Here is a 19,487-nt window from a genome sequence, read left to right on the forward strand (position 1 = left end):
AGCTCACACCACTCTGATTGCTTGCAAATGAGGAAAATGATAACTTCAAAAGTACTTGAAGAAATACCTAATATCTAAATACAATTCTTTTGTATTTTTTCAAATAAAGATTAAATTATCCCAATGGGAAACACTCGTCGAAGAGACTCCCGCTAATTAAGATGACTTCAGCCTATTGGTGAGGAAGATTTGTCATCATTTGGTATATCAAGGCTGGATGGATGGATGGATGCATGGATGGATAGATTATTTTCTTTCATCGTCCAAAATATATTTTTACTGTTGCACAAAAAATGTCTAAGTCAATAAAACAAAATATTGATTAAATTGGCACAGGAATTGAAACATTATTTTGTTCACTCATCTGTGTATTCAAAGAGAAAAAAACTTACTTCTGACATGATTCTCTGCACAGTACAACATATCCGCGGCATGGATAAACTGATAGCCAGATCCTCGCACCCGCAATTCAGCCTCTGTGTAGCCCAGAACTATCTTCCCCCTTAAAGAGAAACAATCAAGATCAGTAAATATTCCCTTTCCTGCACTAGCCTCATATTTGCAAGGCCTACTTTGCATCACAAGCCAATGGTGTAAAGTCCAGCTTATGCTTGGTTCTGAAGATCATATTTTTGGTCCTGATCTCCAATATTGACGGAGGCTGCAGAGGAGTTGCAATGGCAAAAAGTGCGAGCTGCGGTGGAGCCTTTCCACCATTTTCTTGCCGCTGGTTCTGTCCGTGTAGAAATTTGAGTCTGCCCTGGAAGTTCAGAGCCTGTAAAAAGATGAATGTTGATTTGTGAATTTATTGCTACACATTTGCAAGAAGTTTCTGATGTAGAAAGAGTTTGTGTTGTAGTAGATGCAAGGCGATATGTAAAACCTACTGTAGTAGAGGTCTTGCCTTTTTTTTTATGTTCCTGTTTGCACTTGGTTCCCGACCCTTTAATGACTGTGCTTAACCAACTAAAGACTTCCTGAACATTGCCAGTTGTGAGTTTTATCAAAAATGTGTATTTTGTTTAACATTTTCGCTAAGGAATTGTCTTTTTATGAGCTTTAGGGACTAATAAAACAATGATCCATTATAATTCGGAATTGTCTTTTTTATTGATAACACTGTAGTGAACATTGTTTACAACGAGGTTAGGCGTGACACTCCCAGATAAACACGTAACAAAGATTTAAAAGAAGAAAGTTCTATAAAACAAATGTTAAGATAGATAGGCAAAAATATTCACAAGGTACAGATTTGAGCACTGAGCAACGGTTTGTTGCAAAACCCACCAGGAAGCCAGATGAATTATCCAAGAGGCAGCGAAAGCGACACACGAAGCTCCTCTCCAGAAAGGACGAGTTCTCTGGAGGAAGCTGCTCAGGGTTGTAAGTGACGATAGAAGAACTGCTGTCTGACTCCATCTCTGTGAATTCAAGAGCATATTAATAGTTGGTGGTTTCATCACAATATTTTGTGAAAATACTTTTGGCTGGCTTTTGCTCTTAAGAAGCTACTCTGGAATTATAGGATTCTAAAGCTAGAAAAGAATATCACTCGTAGGTTCAACTCATGTTACTTTTTGTTTTATAACTAAAATGTATCCCAAAAAGTGTAGGTTCAACTTGCCCCATAGCCCAAATCCCTTGTGGCTTGGGATCTTAGAGCTACAAGTCTTATCTTGAACACATTGCTAAAAATCCAAAGATACAGACATAAGCATCTTACAACTAAAATTCTGTTGGGGACCGCGTCACCTCATAAATCCAACAAAGATTATGAGGTCATGTGACACAACCTAATGGACAGTCTCGTGGCTTCCTGCCTAAACTGTGGGTACTTAACAATCTGATTTTGAATTCCCAATTTGTGTATACCAACATGGGCTCTTAAATTGTAGCTAAGCCCTCAGATAAAAAAAACAAGTCACCTTTAACTTTTTTTGTATTTTAAATTTAAATTGAAGAAAGTATTACAACACTTTCAGAGGGGAGCCCTTCAGTTTTAGTCCAGAATCATTCTCTATTATTTAAAAAAGCTTTTTGACACAAGTAGTAAAAAAAAATCTAAATAGCATACACTTACACCTTCAACATTTAATTTATTGTCTATAGATTGAACCAGATCTCGATTTTAATGGTAAATGGTCTGCATTTATATAGCGCTTTACAAGTGAATGAAGACCTCCCAAAGCGCTTTACAATGTGCTTCACACTTACCCATCCATACACACTCTCACACCAATAGCGCCTATGCAAGGCGCCGACCTGCTTATTGGGGGCATTAGGGATTCAGTGTCTTGCCCGAGGACACTTCGACATATAACCGGGAATCGAACCTGCGATCTCTTGATCCCAAGATGAGAGCTCTACCTCCTGAGCTAATGCCATCCTAATAGAAACACTAATACAACTTACCATCTGATTCAAACTACACCGATGATATTGACGGGTAATGATATATTTAATACTATATTAGATGGTTACAATGTGGGTTTTTGAGGACGAGAACGTACTTTAAAACCATTATCCTCCAACCACGTGTCAAGAAGTCATTACATTACACAAATGTGCAAATAATGATGGAGAATGTGGGCATCGATCCCGCTACCTCTCGCATGCTAAGCGAGCGCTCTACCATTTGAGCTAATTCCCCGTGATTACTTGGTCACATCTGGAAGAGACAAACAACCTTGAGGTGAATCTTGGCTGACAGTAGATGGTGCCGCAGGAGGTGGATTCAATGCCCAGTGTAAATTTCTCCTGAGCTCCTGCTGATCTTCTGTGTGGACCAGCTCATAAACACTCTGGTGCATGACGTCAGTCTAGAAAAAGAATGAAGAAACTGAGTCATGACTTCCAGTGGCATAATTGATTTTTAAGTTTACAAATAACTGGCATTGTTGATAAACGTTAATTCTTTTTGCGTGGGGCTGTTGTGTACAATATGAAGTGACATTTAAACTCTTGTCCTATATTTTGTAATCAAAGTGGAAACGCGATTCTCGTGAGTTGTGAGAGATGAAAGGAAGTCCTGTGCCTTTTATAAAAAAAGGAAATTTAACAAGTGCTGAATCTCATACTCATTTGTCAACCGGATTGTTTAGTATGCACAGAGTAGTTGTCCATCTGTCCGTTCTTCCTTTAATTTCTTCTTTCCTTCCATTAATCATTCCATCATTTATTCCTTCCTTCCTTCCTTCCTTCCTTCCTTCCTTCCTTCCTTCCTTCCTTCCTTCCTTCCTTCCTTCCTTCCTTCCTTCCTTCCTTCCTCCTCATGAAAGCTGAAAACATCTGAAGGTTTCAGAGAGAGAAAGAGCACCACACAACACACTTTTAATCTGTGCATCTTAAGTAAAAAGTTTAAACAACACCAGAGAAACTTCTGTAATCTTTTTGGGAGGATTTCATGAAGGCGTTTGACAGAGTATGGAAAGCCGCTTTATGGCCCACCATGCGGAAGGAAGTACAACATGGGGAAGAAACGATTTCAGACAAATTGAACAACTGTATGCCAATGCCAACAGAGCAGTACTGATCAATGGTAGCATTGGAGCATGGTTTCAAACCACTGTTGGTGTGAGACAGGCTGCATTCTCTCTCCAAAGTTATTCAACCTCTGGTTTGTTGATGATATGGCTGCATTAACAGGAGATAAACAGGAACTGGTCCATCGTTTGGACAAAGCATCAAGCCAGTGTGGGATGGAAATCGGCACAAAAAAAACCCAAAAGTGATGACTAACACCCCCCAAGATATTACCACAAACATCAGAATCAACCCCAGAGAGCTAGAACCTGTCACCAAAAATGTTGAAACCGTCATATAAGAAGAGGAGTCAGAAGCACAAATCATGGCCAGGATAGCTCAAACCAAAGCTGCACTTAGTAGACATAAATCCATCGGGAGGAACAAGAACACAGAAGTGAAATCAAAGATTACACTCATGAAAGTGCTGGTTGCTTCCATCTTCTTCTATGCATGCAAGACATGGACTCTCACAGCAAAACTGGAAAATAAAATCCATCCCTTGGAGATGCAAAGCTACAGTAAACTTCTAGGCATCAGCTACTTAGCCCATGTGTCAAACAAAACTGCACGCAACACCATCAGAGGGCACATTTAGATTTCATTAAAAACTTATATTACTTTTTACTCTAAGCTCAATTCTATTCCACATATAAAAATGTAACTACAATAGTTTTTTATCATCTCAAGAATATCGTCCGTCAAAGTCCACCCATTTCTCTCCAGGCAAACAAGGATGTACAGATTCATGCTTTTACATATCGTCTTTTAAATTATTGTAATGCCCTGCTCTCTTGTGTTCCCAAAAGATTATTGCTAGCTTGCAGTTATTACCAAACTCAGCAGCACGGATGCTCATGGGGATCAGGCGGGTAATCACATTACACCAGTTTTAAAATCGCTGAATTGGCTCCCTGTACGCTTCAAGATTAATTTTAAGGTGCCTCTACCAGTTTTTAAATGTCTTAATGGTCTTGGACCATATGTCTGATTCTCTTTTATTATATCAGCCCTCGCTGTCCCCGAGGTCCTCTTGCAGCGGCTTGTTGATTGTTCCTAGGGTGGAGACCAAAACCTATGGTGAAACAGTTTTCAGCCACCTTGGCCTTCACCTACAGAACAATCTGCTGGTGGACATTATGTCTGCAGCAACCCTTGATATATTTAAGTGGAGGCTCAAGACCCACTTGTTTAATATGGCCTTTAATTTATCATTTTTCATTAGTTCATTAGATCTGGTTATTTTCTAATATTTTACTGAATCATATTTTCCTTTTTTATTTCATATGTTTTGCAGATGTTTTTATATTTCAGTGTTTTCTCATTTAGGGTTACCACACTGGTAGGGTGTGGTTCAATGGCTGAAAATCCTAAGCCGTCTGCTGCCATCCCTATCAGTGTGGATAAGCCTTCCTCAGGTCCCTTTCCTCACATGGTTAGTCTGTGCCTTGTCATGATCATATCTTATCGCCATTTCTATTTATTTTGTTTTAAATTGTATTTTAAACCATTGCTTGTGTCTTTGTATAATGTGTTTTGGGTTGTCGGGTGGAGTGGGGAGCAGGGATTTTATTGTCTTGTTGTATGCTGAATGCTTTTATACACTTTGAGAGACAATTTTTTTGCCTGAAAGGGCTTAAAAAATGAATTGATTTGATTGCTTTTAAAGCTTTTTAAAATGAGAGGAAAATGTTCTATAGATAATCTGCCCCTCTCAACAGCTTGGGTTACTTTGAGTCAGTATACTAAGGCCTGTGTTTTTTCCCCTTTTCCGATAGGATAGTAACAATGAACGAAAACTTAACTTGGATGGATCCTGCAACGACCAACTAGGAAAATAAAGATTAGGGCTTGTCCCAGGAGGAATGTGATTGTGAATGCTGCTCAGCTTCTTTGAACTACGCAGGATTTTGAGCTGTTCCTAAAAGATGCTCAATGCAACCTTGCCAGCAGAGCGTGTGGAGCAAAAGTCTTGATCCAAAACCAAATGACTGAATGTTTATTGAGTTTAGTGACCTGGTGGAAGCCTAAGTAATCCTGGATGGTGTGAGAGGAGAAGAAGATGGTCCCTCCGGCAGTGACGACCAAGACAAACCCATTAAGAGCCTAGAAGGAAAAACACAAACTTTGTATTTAGTCTAGCAGCAGTGAACAGTTGCAAAGGCATGCTACTAATTAAGGGTCACGTGGGGTTATCACATAATGTGTACTCGAAATTAATGAACACAACAAACATCGATGTGCACGTGATCTCAAATTGTAGGAACATGAGCATTGGGCAGACAATTGTTTAAGGATATTGGGACCCTTGAGTTTCTCAAACTTTTGTCATTAATGTACCCCTGGTAAAATGTATTTTCAACAAAATAATTGATAGATATACTCTACCCTAAGGCCACCGAGCTGGTATTTATTTTTTATCCAATGATATTGAATATTATTTGACAGTATGGTAGTTATTTGTAAAAAGTAAAAAACATTTATAGTTACAGTATTTTTATTTGTTAAACAAATGCTTGAGCGTTAAAAAAGGGCTTAAGTATAGTTTTTCAATAAGAATTTCATTGCAAGTACAAGTACAGTTTTCTACTTCACAAATTTCAACTACAGTAAAACATTTCTTTTTTTCAATGTAACGATAAATATGGATTCACTGTATTTTAAAAAGAGGAAAAAAGGTCTGATATGGATGACAGTAATTACTGTACACGTTATGAAACCAGGGCAGTGGTAGAGAAGGCCCAGCACTAGCTCCACCTTGTGCTCAGGAAACATCAGGTGTCATTAAACAAAGCCACAGTAGAGTTACATAATCACTTGAGTGGTTTTTCTCTGTTGATTTCCCCATTGTTTCTCAGTGTTCAAATACAAATGTTCAATCAAACATGTAAAGTAATCCTTTACTATATCACGGGTTACTTATCGCAGTTTCGCTACTATGCAAATTTTGAGTGTGCATTGTGTTCTCCATTCTAATAGGCTAAACAGCCATCCGGCCCCTTTTCTGCTTCTATCTGGCTGCAGGTCAAGGAGGTTGCTGTATGAGTTGTACACATAAGTCAAACAGCTTGACAAACCCAATTTTTTTAACTTCGAGTTTCTCTAAAAGCCATAATGTCAACAAAACCCTCTTGACCGACAATATCACCGGTGGCAGGGGAAAAAGGGCAGAGGAAGATGCTTTCTATTGACTTCTCAGCCTACTAAACATGCTCTGGAGCCAAATGCGGCTCGTTGACGCTCTCTAGTGGCTCCCTGGTGCTTTTTCAAAAATGTTTGATAATGGAAAAATATATGGGTTCAGTAAAAGGGCACACAAGACACATTCTTTACGTTTTTCAATAAACATAGAAGCAGTTTTTGGTCCAATACTGTATGGCTACATTTTGCGTTGCCTTCCAATGCAGTTTTCCATACGTCTACATGATGGCAACAAAGTAACGTGCAAAGTAAAGTGGATCGTGTCCTTAATCTAAACAGTTGTGCAATGAAGCGGCAGGATTATTTTTAAAATTATTATATGACAGCTCTGAAGTTATTTGTAATGTATATATATATATATGTATATATATATATATATAGTATATATACTGGTATATATACATACAGTGCATCCGGAAAGTATTCACAGCGCTTCACTTTTTCCACATTTTGTTATGTTACAGCCTCATTCCAAATTGTATTTAATCTCTTATCTCAAAATTCTACACAAAATACTCCATTATGACAATGTGAAAAGGTTTTTTTTTTACCTATTTTGAATTTATTAAAAATAGAAAACTAAGAAATCACATTTACATAAGTATTCACAGCCTTTGCTTAATACTTTGTTGATCCACCTTTGGCAGCAAATACAGCCTCAAGTCTTTTTGAATATGATCCCACAAGTTTAGCACACCTATCTTTAGGCAATTTTGCCCATCCTTCTTTGCAATAAGTCTCAAGCTCAATCAAGTTGGATGGGAGACGTTTGTGTACAGCCATTTTCAGATCTCTCCAGAGATGTTCGATCGGATTCAAGTCTGGACTCTGGCTGGGCCACTCCAGGACATTCACGGAGTGGTTCTGAAGCCAATCTTTTGAGATCTTGGCTGTGTGCTTTGGATCGTTGTCCTGCTGAAAGATGAACCTTTGCCCCAGCCTGAGGTCAAGAGCGCTCTGGAGCAGGTTTTCATCCAGGATATCTCTATATATTGCTGCATTCAATTCTCCTTCTATCCTGACTGGTCAGCCAGTTCCTGCTGCTGAAAAACATCCCTACAGCATGATGCTGCCAAAACCATGCTTCACTGTAGGGATGGTATTGGCCTGGCATTAACACCAAAGAGTTTAATCTTTGTCTCATCAGACCAGAGAATTTTGTTTCTCATGGTCTGAGAGTCATTCAGGTGCTTTTTGGCAAATTCCAGATGGGCTTCCATGTTTCTTTTACTAAGGAGTGGCTTTCGTCTGGCCACTCTACCATACAGGCCTGATTGGTGGATTGCTGCAGAGATGGTTGTCCTTCTGGAAGGCTCCCCTCTCTCCACAGAGGAACGCTAGAGCTCTGACAGAGTGACCATTGGGTTCTTGTTCACCTCCCTGACTAAGGCCCTTCTTCCCCCATCGCTCAGTTTAGAAGGCCGGCCAGCTCTAGGAAGAGTCCTGGTGGTTCCAAATCTCTTCCATTTACGAATAATGGAGGCGACTGTACTCATTGGGACCTTCAAAGCAGCAGAATTTTTTATGTATCCTTCCCCAGATTTGTGCCTCAAGACAATCCTGTCTCGCAGGTCTACAGACAGTTCTTTTGACTTCATGCTTGCTGTTTGTGCTCTGACATGCACATTCAACTGTGGGACCTTATATAGACAGATGTGTGCCTTTCCAAATCATGTCCAATCAACTGAAGTTACTGCAGGTGGACTCCAATAAAGCTGTAAGGAGATCTCAAGGATGATCAGTGGAAAAAAGACGCACCTGAGCTCAATTTTGAGCTTCTTGGCAAAGGCTGTGAATACTTATGTAAATGTGATTTCTTAGTTTTCTATTTTTAATAAATTCAAAAAAAGTAAAAAAAAAAGTTCACATTGTCATAATGGAGTATTTTGTGTAGAATTTTGAGATAAGAGATTAAATTAATACATTTTGGAATGAGGCTGTAACATAACAAAATGTGGAAAAAGTGAAGCGCTGTGAATACTTTCCGGATGCACTGTATATATATGGTAATGTAAATACTTGAGCTTGTAAATTAGGTTTGTAATTCTGTTTCAATGCATAATAGAGAATTTAATCACTAAATAAAGGTTTCTGCTTTGTGGGTTTTGACTACTGCGGGTCCTTTTGGAATGCAACCACTGTGAAAAAACAGGGAATACTGTATTTTATTTTATTTTTTATTATACCCTTTTTTAAATAGCATAAGAGTAACACAAACTAAAATGTAGAAAGAAGAGGCTTCTACAGTGAATGGGAGCACTGATATTTCCAGCTCACCTAGTGTTCACATGACCTTTCCACATTTAGCCACATTGCCTAAATAAACAGGTCACAACAAATACACAAAAATGTCAACACTAACATGCAAACAAGCAAGGACATCTTGATCCCAAACAAGGCCAGGGGCGGCTGTGCAGGGAGAGCAATTGGCTAATGCTGGCGACTTCATGTTATTCTTTTAGACACAAACATGCACACACACATACACACACCCAGTCACAGCAATTGTTTGGCACACTTGTTCCACGATAAACATGAGTGGCTACCAGGAAAAGGGATGGAGTGTACAGTTTAATGCTAAAAATAAGTTGCGTTGATGATAAGTTTATCTCATCTCATTAGCCGTACCGCTTATCCTCAGTAGGGTCGCGGGGGGCTGGAGCCCATCCCAGCAATCATCGGGCAGTGGGCAGGGGACACCCTGAACTGGTTGCCAGCCAATCGCAGGGCACACAGGGACAGACAACTCATTCGCTCATTCACACCTAGGGACAATTTGGACCGGCCAATTCACCTGAAATGCATGTCTTTGGAATGTGGGAGGAAACCGGAGTGCCCGGAGGAAACCCACGCAAGCACGGGGAGAACATACAAACTCCGCACAGAAAGTCTGGAGCTGGATTTGAACCCACGACAGGTTCCCATGACATGAACTGTGCCGCACAAGCGCTAACCACTGCGCCGCCGTGCTGCCCATGATAAGTTTATATTCTTTTTAAATTTGGACACATGCAAGGTAGATTGCATAGGATACCAGTTCGTCATTTGACGATTGCACATCACAGTCTTTCGTAATTTTGTCTTATGCACTTTTTACGTCATTGTCACTATTGGTCAATCCAGTTGCTGTTCTTTCATTTACACACCCTTAAGGGTAAATCTTCTTTTGTAATCTATGAGATTTGGTAAAAAGAAAGGGCTCAGAGGAGAGCCTTTAGAACAGGTTTGAATTTCTCATCAGAGGTTTCGTCTGTCTCGCTCTCTCTCTCGCAAGTTTAAAATCCATTGATGTATTCTTTCCTTGTTAAGAGTGCCTAGTAAACAATAAACTTATCTGTTGACATATCAAACAGTTAAGATTGATTATTTTCAGAGAAGTGGATTTTCCCTAGAAATGTTTTATTATTATTATTGTTGTTGTTATTATTACGTATTACTTCTGCCTCCCTGCATAAATCATCCAAAAGATTCAAAGACATTGTAGATTTATTGTATTTGTAATGAACCAACTGCTGGTTGTGCATCTCTAAAAGTAGCTACAATCTCTCCCCCGCAGTTCCTTCTTCAGACAATGTAATTGAAGAGTTTACTTACTTACAATACCAATGAAGGAGTTATTTATAACTTATTTTTTAATACAATTGAACTATGTTTTTCTTTTGTTTAATGATAAATAATTTTTCCAATTTAATTAGAAAATATATTATGAAACAATGCTTAAAATTTGCAAAATGTTGTCATGAAGGGAAATGATTTATTTATTTATTTGTAAGGCTGGGCAAATAACCCCAAATCTGATGAATTAGGGATACAATAATAATTCATGTTTGGAAGTAAAGGCGACACTACGTACATCCAAATGATTCCCATGACAGAGAAAGATTGTTTTTACAAATGAAGCAGAAGAAAGCAGGAAGTGGCCCCCTTTTCAGAACTTTCACCTCCTGACCGAGCCGTTTCTCTATATGAGCTTTCATGTTTCATTATGAGGTACCCAAAAGAATCGCATACTAGAGCGACAGAACCAACCTATTCGGTAGGGTCAGGTTTTGGTGGGCGGGTATGCGGCTCCTTCCTCTACGTGAATGCCAGTTTGGTGGACATTGGGGGGAATTGGACTGGAAAATCAATGACTCTGGCACATCATAAGCGATTTGGCAGCCAGTTTTTGCTTGATCCAATGACACATACAGTACAGAACTGCTGTGAAATAAAACAAAATGCCCTGTATTTAGCACTTTAAGTACCATTAGTATTTGTTATAAGTTGTATCATTGAAGGATTTGTACTAAGACAAAAGAGAACAGTATTTTAGGCTAAGACTTGGGCTAGACTTCTGGCGGATGGTCACATCAGAGATCTAATTAACCAGATGTGCCAGATGTTTTTTTATCACTAACGGGTTTGTCAACAGTGAAAAGAGCACACAGGACCTGGGTGATTCTCTGTTCGGAGCAACATTTCATGTCCGCATCTTTCTCCTACCCTGATTTTTCTCTAAAAGTTGCAAAATGTTTACAAACAGTTAAGTATTCACTTTAAGTTTTTGCAATCATTAACACAAAATAATGCACTTCAAATAGGATTTTGTATTTTAGATAACTTTTGGTGAGTAACAGGCTCAATTTTATTGTGTCCGCAGTGCAATGTAATGAACTTCCTCAAAAGGTGCAGGCTTAAAATCTTTTTTTGTGTGTGTGATATTTTAATATCCTACTATAAACATAATTTAATTATGCAATTGAATTTAATAATTTATGTTTTACCAGCTATTTTGTTCAAATTCTACACGCCCCAGTATCTACTCTATTAGAATCTGTTCAATTGTTCTCCAGAAAGATTACAATTCCATAAAAGTAATTTACAGGAAATGACATCCTTTGAGCTTGACCACAATGTATTTTTAAAATTGAACATATTAGTAATGTAATAAAATCACTAAAACATGAAGCATGGGATCATTTTTCTTTTTTTTTCCAAAAATCATTACAACAAAATGTTGCTGAAAAAAAGAAACACCCACCTACATTATGTAAATCAATAAAGACAATAGGTATCAACCAAGTTTCAAGGAAGAAGGAGCATCCCTATCTATAAAGGAAGCAAGTTAAAGTTAAAATGGGAGCAAAACCAAAAAATGTGAAACCCTTATCAGAAATATGAAAATAAAATGCCGAAAATAAAATCATTGCTGAAAATTTGGTGCTATGTATTTTTTGTTTATTGTCTTAAGACAGCCCCTTGAGCCAGAGCATTGCATTTTTGAGGTCATGAGTAATAGTTTATTCACAACATAAAAAGTTTAAACATTTAAACCAAATATTGTATGCAAAACACACACACACACACACACACACACACACACACACACACACACACACACACACACACACACACACACACCATGTAAAACCCATGCAGTGCTCCCTGTGGTCCATTTCACAATAGAGTGCTTAATCGAACCCTGGCTTCTGCACTGTGCCAGCCTAAGGTAGACAACACTCAGTTTCCGGTTCCAAGACGCTAAATCTGAGTCTTTTAAATCAAGTCAGCCTAGTTTCAACTGGATCAACGGCGCTCGATAAAAGACACCATATATGGAACCCTTAATTGATGAGTCACCATGGCAACGGGGAAGAAGAAGCCATCTTTTACTTTTGCCGAATTAGCAAGTTATATAGAGTGGATGGATCGATGGATGGATGGACAGATGGATGGACGGATGGATGGATGGATGGATGGATGGATGGATGGATGGATGGATGGAAGAATGGGAGAATGGAAGGATGAAGGGAATGAAGAAAGTGTAACTTTTAGTCATCTGCTTGACCTTGGTTATTGTTAGGAAGTCCTTTGTTTTGACTTCCCCTAAAAGCTTTGGGATGGGTCTGTTCATGTTTAACAATATATTATGTTTAATTTTTAGAAACAGTGCGTAGTCATATATAAATATTAGTTGTTACATAAGAATGATATGGCAAAATGTTTTATTATTTCATTATTAAAAACATTGCGTAATTTTGCATTAACCAGCTGCCATCCAGGCCATTGTAAGGAATCTTAAATTGCAGGTTCAGATGAGAAGTATAATCATCAGCAAGCGGTAAATTGCAAAGTGCACAAAAGAGAAGAGTATTGCTGTATAAAATGAAGAACAGTTTGGGGGATTCAGTGATGCCAATGATTAATATTTTGAAAACATTTTGTCTTAACTGACCTGCAGTAACAGTTCTCCTTCAGGTATCTTGGCGTCCAAAGCGGCTGCAGTTTTTCCGTCTGCATTGTTTGCGCTGGTTAGAGGGATTCTGTCTCGGTTGTTCAGGGCCACTGTAGAAGGAGGACACATAACATTTGTTTTACTGTGACAAAGTGTTATCAATGCAAAATACTGGGTCATTGCCAGCCAAATCTACCGAGAGGTTTAATCGATACAGTAGTAAACCTTTGCATTTCCAATAGATTTGTGAGGTATTGTTGATGCCTGGCTAAAACCATAGCAGTTTATACATTTTAGAAAAATATATTAACACAACAATTGGATACACAAGGTTGATTTCAAGAGTCCCTATACAAAAGGTAACAAAATATGTACCAATCGTCTGATAGTTGCTTAGCCTTTCTGACAAAATCTGTTGTGTAAAGTTCCACCTAGTTCCTGAGTTAAAACACTCTAAGAGTGGGTATTGTTTGTCCTAACTGTAAAGCATTTAACTTTCCTATTTTTTAAGGTATATACAATTTTGATTGATTTATACCGTGCCCCTTTTTGTCAATATCCAAATGCTGGGAGTAAATTATTGGATGGTACCATTGATTCAACAAAACAAAAGATTCATAATTCTTTATTTGCACAACAGTATCATATTTCTGCAGGTATCAATAAATCTAATTGAATACCATTAATGCCCATTTTCATTGCAACATAAAAACAAATCGAATATGCACGTTGTACTAAAGTAAATATGCACAGAATTGTGTCGAGACAAGAACATCACGGTGAAAAAAAATATCAGACTCATACAAGCACTGGTTACTCCATCTTCCTCTACGCTTGCGAGACACGGTCTCTCACTGCAAAGCTGGAAAGAAAAATCCAGGCCATTGAGATACGATGCTACACTTCTAGGCATCAGCTACATAGCACATGTGACACGAAACCTATGAGCAGAGGGCACAGTGGACCCTACAAAGAACTGCTGTCAATTGTGCGAAGATGAAAACTGCTGTGTTATTGCCACTTTCCAAGAGCACGAGGACTAGCCAAGATTTTTCTCCGGCGGCGTAAACATTTAAGAGCGTCCGTCATTGGGCCATAATCCACAGCAGCAGTACGTCCTTAAGATTCTAGCGTTGGCTTCGCTGAGTGTCAAATTGACACACAGCGAAGCCAACGCAAGTGTCTGTATCATTTTCGACGATCAATTTGAAAGTGCTCCACAGTTCACTCTTACCAGAGTGTGTTTTCCTTGTCAGTTCTCCTCTCTTTAGTTCATCTTTCACTTCTTGTTGGTCCGACTCCATATCGGGGATACCAGGCCAAAATCATGCGAATTTGCGGAGGGGAAGATTATTAAGAGGATGTAGCGAGCAGAGACGGGAGTCGTAGGCGGAGTGCCAAACAAAGGTGCCAACGGGAGCTGCTTTAATGACATGTAAACTTGCAATTACAAAACAAACACGGGAGTCGCTAGAACCGGCCGAATTAAGAGTCCCCCTAGGAACTCGCTAACTAAACAATGGTTCCGTGGGTGAATTATGTACAACCCACTACAAGGACAGCATTCACGTCACGTGCACAGAGCATGCTCTGGCTCCGTTAAATAGCAATTACAGCTCCTTCTCCGTTTTATCCAAATTATTTATTTTATAACAAGTATTCCTTGGTCTAGTATCCATACATAGTTTAAGTATATATTTTTAATGAACATATATTTATAATTATTAATTAATTAAAAAAAAAAAAAAAAAAAAAAAAAAAAAGCAGGACCGAACCCGACCCGACCCGACCGTATGACTGACATTTCAGGCCCGACCCGGCCCGAAATTGCCTCGGGTTCGGGTTCGGGTTCGGGCTCGGGCCATAAATCTTAGGTCTAGGGTGGGTGGTACGACATATCACTACAGTCCCCTGCATATTAATGAATTACCATCCAAATTCAGTAATCCCTCACAGGATTACAGTTTACTCTTCACAGTTTACGTACATTGCGGGTTTTCGTCGTGCATTGTGTTCCTCATTATGATTGGTTGAACTGTCAGTCCGCCCCCTTTTGACCTGTGCCTGCCTTTGCGTTAATCACGTTGCAGTCTAAGGGGCCGGTCACACAGACAATTACGGTTGAATCACGGCCAGAAATTTCTGCCTTTGAGGTGGACGCTATTGGACGCATTGAGTTCGCCATTCAGACGAGATACAGCGGTGCTTAACACGAGGTCGGAAATTCGCGCGCGGGTGGCAGCGCGAAAAAGTTTTGCGATGCTCAATTCTTCAGAGCGCGGGTACACAGCCTTTCACGAGCGAATTGAGGCTGAACCACGGCCAGAAATTTCTGGCCGTGAAGCAGATGCTGTTGGGCGCTATTGGACGTTTTGAGACCGCCATATAGACGAGATAGAGCAGTGCTTTACTCGCGGTCGGAAATTTTCACGTGGTTGGCCGCATTCAAAACTTTTGAGCTGCTCAAAAGTTTGAGCACGTGTTAAACCGCGTGCCGCACACGTGGTCAACACGAAGTAATGACGCGGAAATGACGCGGAACGACGTGCTCTGGCCACGGCCAGGGCGTGGTTACACATGGGTAGGACGGGAAATTTCAGCGGGTAATCGTGGGTGGAGCATGGTAATAGCATGTTCTGCGCCTGTATCGCGGTGTTATTACGTGAAATTAGCGTGTTACGCGTGTGACAGTCAAACGCCTTTCTCCGCGCATATACAGCGCGATTTGCCGATCACACGTCATTTGTGCTCGTGACGTCAAGGGGGTGAACATGGATCCCCGTCAGCGTAGTTTCTCTTCATTTCGAATAAATCTTTCGGTGCATTCGCAGCAATCCTTTAAGTCTGGGACCTTAGCTTCGCCTTTTGGTTGAGAGTAAGAGTCCCGGCCCCTAAGCTCTGTAGCGTATTATGAACTGATCGATAATGGATAATGAATAAAGAAGATAGAACAATCACCCTTACAATAAAGTGCGATCGTATTCTACAAAATGCGTTTGTTAACGTAGATGAAAAAGTCACGCGAGGGGGTGGGGCGGTGTGGGTGTTGCGTAGGAGTCGGATTTGGGCACAACACCGGCTCGGGAGCTTTTATACCCGTGGTCCACACGAGAAAATGACGCAGAAATGACGCGATGAGGAAGCGGAACAGTCGCCGCCGTCTGTTTTGCGGGCATACCACCGATGAACAGCGGGTTAGCCAATTTTGCGCATTTTCCATCCCGGGCAACCACGGGCAAAAAAAAAACGCAAAATTTTAGCCGTGATTCAGCCGCAAACGGCTGTGTGACCGGCCCCTAAGTTGTACACGTACGTAAAACAGCTTGACAAAACTACATTACCTATTTGCAAATCTTTTTTAATTTTGAGTTCCTCTAAAAACAATCATGTCAACAAAACGCTATGGACCCACAGAAGAATCAAAAGGCAGAAGAAGATTCTTTGTATTTCAGACAAAGTTTGACTTTCAACATGCTAAAGAAAGGTAAAAGCATTTCATAACCAATCAGCTGCCGCTGATTATATATATATTTATATATATATATTGGTTAGGGTCTGCGTGGTACAGTTCTGAGATCATGGGTTCAAATCCAACTACCAGCCTTCCTGTGCGGAGTTTTGCATGTTCTCCCAGTGCTTGCATGGGTTTCCTCCGGGCACAATGATTACCTCCCACATTTAAAAAAATCATGCATTTCAGGTTAATTGGCTGGTCCCAATTGTCCCTAGGTGTGAATGAGTGAGTTGTTTGTCTCTGTATGCCATGCGACTGGCTGGCAACCATTTCAGTGTGTCCCCTACCGAATGCCCGAAGATACCTGGTGATGGGCTATAGAATCCCCACGACCCTGCTGAGAATAAGCGGTGCGGATAATGGATGGATGAAGAGTACTGTACTTTTATTTGTTTGGCCACATTTTTGTTTTCCAATAACCTCCAAAAGATGGGGGCAAAATATCAATTCATAGTGCAATATCGTCGTCAGATTATTTTTAACATTACAATTTGACAGTACAAAAGTTTAAAAAAAACGTTATAAAGTAAAGTGCTTTTATTTGTTAAACAATTGCTTGAGCACGTAAATTGGCTTTGTTCTTTGGTTTCAATGTGTAATAGATTTATAAATAAATTATTTTTCCCTTTTGGGGTTTTGACTATCACAAGACCTTTTTGGAATGCGACCCTGCAATAAATGAGGGATTTCTGTATTGCAATCGTTATTGACGCTTTTCCAGAAATGTTATATTTGTTGGCTAAAGATTTCCTTCAGTTCAGGCTAGTGTATTTCTTGACAATACCTTTCAAAGGTCATAATAAAGCCCTCACAGCAACAAGTAAGTATGAGTAAAAAAAAAAACTGCAGATGACAGGCATGTTGGATTATGTCACATGCAGTATTTTTGAGAATAAGGTCAGGGGTGTCAGACCAAAGCCGTGTTCCGTGTGATGGCCCGGGTGCTCCGTTGCGGCAAATCCATCTGATAGCTGAGAAGCCTCTCCCTGCTATTCACATTCGGACTCCTTGTTAACCCTCTATTGCGGACAACAAAAGAGCTGACCCAAAACTTCGTTGCCCCATCATGTCATACGTCATGCCCCCTCTAGCCCCCAGGTCAGCGGTCATCATGGGTCGTGGCACGGTGCTCCTGCAGGGGTCAGAGATTAATGTGTAGGTCTGTTGCGCTCTTTCTCATGACATCACCTCATGATCAACTGGGGCCGTTCGACCTTATAAAGCTGCAATGTTTGGTCGACGCTGTCAACAAAAATCTATAATTAAAATGAACTCCATTGTCGACATTTGTCATTAGACACGTTTTTCTAACAGAGTGTGGCTTCTTACACAATTATAATCTCGGCTGAGAGTCACTCAAGCGCAATAGCATCTCTGTCTGTCTGAATGTCACTAGAACAGCTTTTTTTTCCATCTTTACAACATTGCTAAAATTCACCCTATGATGTCCCAGTCTGATGCTGAGATTATAATTCATGTGTTTGTTACCTCTCGTCTCAATGATTGTAATTTACTACTCTCTGTCTCCTGAAGTCTAACATCAAGAACCTGCAACTGCTACAAAATGCTGCAGCGAGGCTTTTAACTAAGACAAGAAAGTGTGATCTCATTCATCTCATCTCATTAGCTGCACCGCTTATCCCCAGTAGGGTCGCGGGGGTGCTGGAGCCCATCCCAGCAATCATCGGGCAGTGGCCAGGGGACACCCCGAACTGGTTGCCAGCCAATCGCAGGGCACAAGTGTGATCTCATTACCCCAATTTTGGCTGACCTGCATTGGCTCCCTGTCAGTTCAAGAAGTGATTTTAAAGTGCTGTTGGTATTATAAAAAATAATGCATGGATTCACACCCTCATATCTTTCAGATGTAATTTCCACCACAGTGTACCTGCCAGGAGCCTTTGTTCGGAGAATGCTGGTCTACTACTGATTCCAAAAGCCAAGAATAAACCTACACGTTCAAGAACGTTCTCCATTCGGGCCCTGGTGCTATGGAATGCTCTGCCGTCTGACATTCAACCTGCAGCCTCAGTGGAATTGTTTAAATCTAGGCTTAAACACTATTATATTCAATAGCTTATGATGACCTACATTTCAGGTTGATGATGTCTGTATTGTTTGTTGATGCACTTGAAACATCCACACTTATAATATATAGCTCATGAATGACCTATATTTCATGTTGATGATGTATGTATTGTATGTTGATGCCCTTGCAACATACATTGCAGTCTATTCATCCTGGAAGGGAGATTATCTCATGTGTGGTCCCTTCTCAAGGTGTCATTATTTCCTCATGCGGAGGTTTTGAGTTTTTCCTTGTCCCCATGTAAGTTTTAGATCAGAGGATAGTCTGTATTCTGTACAACCCTTTAAAACGTCTTGTGATTAAGGGCTATACAAAAAAACATGACTTGTTTCGGGCAGAAACATACAGAAATGACAGCAGCAACATCAAGTATCAAAACATGTCAAGTTTCGGGGCCTTTAAGCCTAGATATGACAAATAAAAAGACGACCAGCAAAGTTTACATAGCAGACATTTTAATTGCTTTTTTCCCCCCAAATATTTTCAATATTTATCAGCTTTTTTAGTTTGCAATTAAGTCTCTCAAATAAAGGAGGGATGACATCAATGGATACTTGCAAGGGTACCAGGGAAAGACCCAGCCTTCAAATAATAAATTCTAACTTGTTATAGAGGTCCTCTCCTGAGCCTTTCATTTTCATTCCATCTTATAGGTTACAAAAATCAGCCCTAGGTGGTGTGGGAATTAAAGAACAGTAACATGATTAGCTAAGAGTGACAATGATGTAAATAGGGCATTATAGTCAAAATAACAAACAGCAGTTCAAAATAACAGTCAAGACAACAAACAGCAAGCCAAAATAACAAACAACTGTGCCCAATCGTAATAGACAAAACAACAAATAACCTGGCATCCTGAGGAAAATATATTGCAGGTGTCATATCGTAAAACACATAAATCACATTCTGTAAATCTTTCAGTTGTTTACATTTGTAAATTTCCT

The 19,487-nt window shown here is 39.9% G+C and overlaps 1 protein-coding gene across 1 annotated transcript in view; it reads right to left on the bottom strand.

Annotated features, from left to right (window-relative positions):
- LOC148353346 (aryl hydrocarbon receptor-like) overlaps window positions 1-19,487 on the bottom strand; it is a 90,266-nt gene that overhangs the window by 13,350 nt on the left and 57,429 nt on the right. The window contains exons 3-8 of the mRNA XM_088352166.1: window positions 12,941-13,050; window positions 5,539-5,628; window positions 2,687-2,819; window positions 1,288-1,421; window positions 573-775; window positions 393-502 (exon numbers count right to left, since the gene is read on the bottom strand). Coding sequence (XP_088208292.1) covers window positions 393-502; window positions 573-775; window positions 1,288-1,421; window positions 2,687-2,819; window positions 5,539-5,628; window positions 12,941-13,050 — 780 coding nt within the window. The remainder of the gene's footprint in view (window positions 1-392; window positions 503-572; window positions 776-1,287; window positions 1,422-2,686; window positions 2,820-5,538; window positions 5,629-12,940; window positions 13,051-19,487) is intronic.

Source organism: Urocampus carinirostris, chromosome 14, assembly GCF_059441175.1.
Source record: "Urocampus carinirostris isolate Australia breed hairy pipefish chromosome 14, RoL_Ucar_1.0, whole genome shotgun sequence".
NCBI classification, from domain to species: Eukaryota; Metazoa; Chordata; class Actinopteri; order Syngnathiformes; family Syngnathidae; genus Urocampus; species Urocampus carinirostris.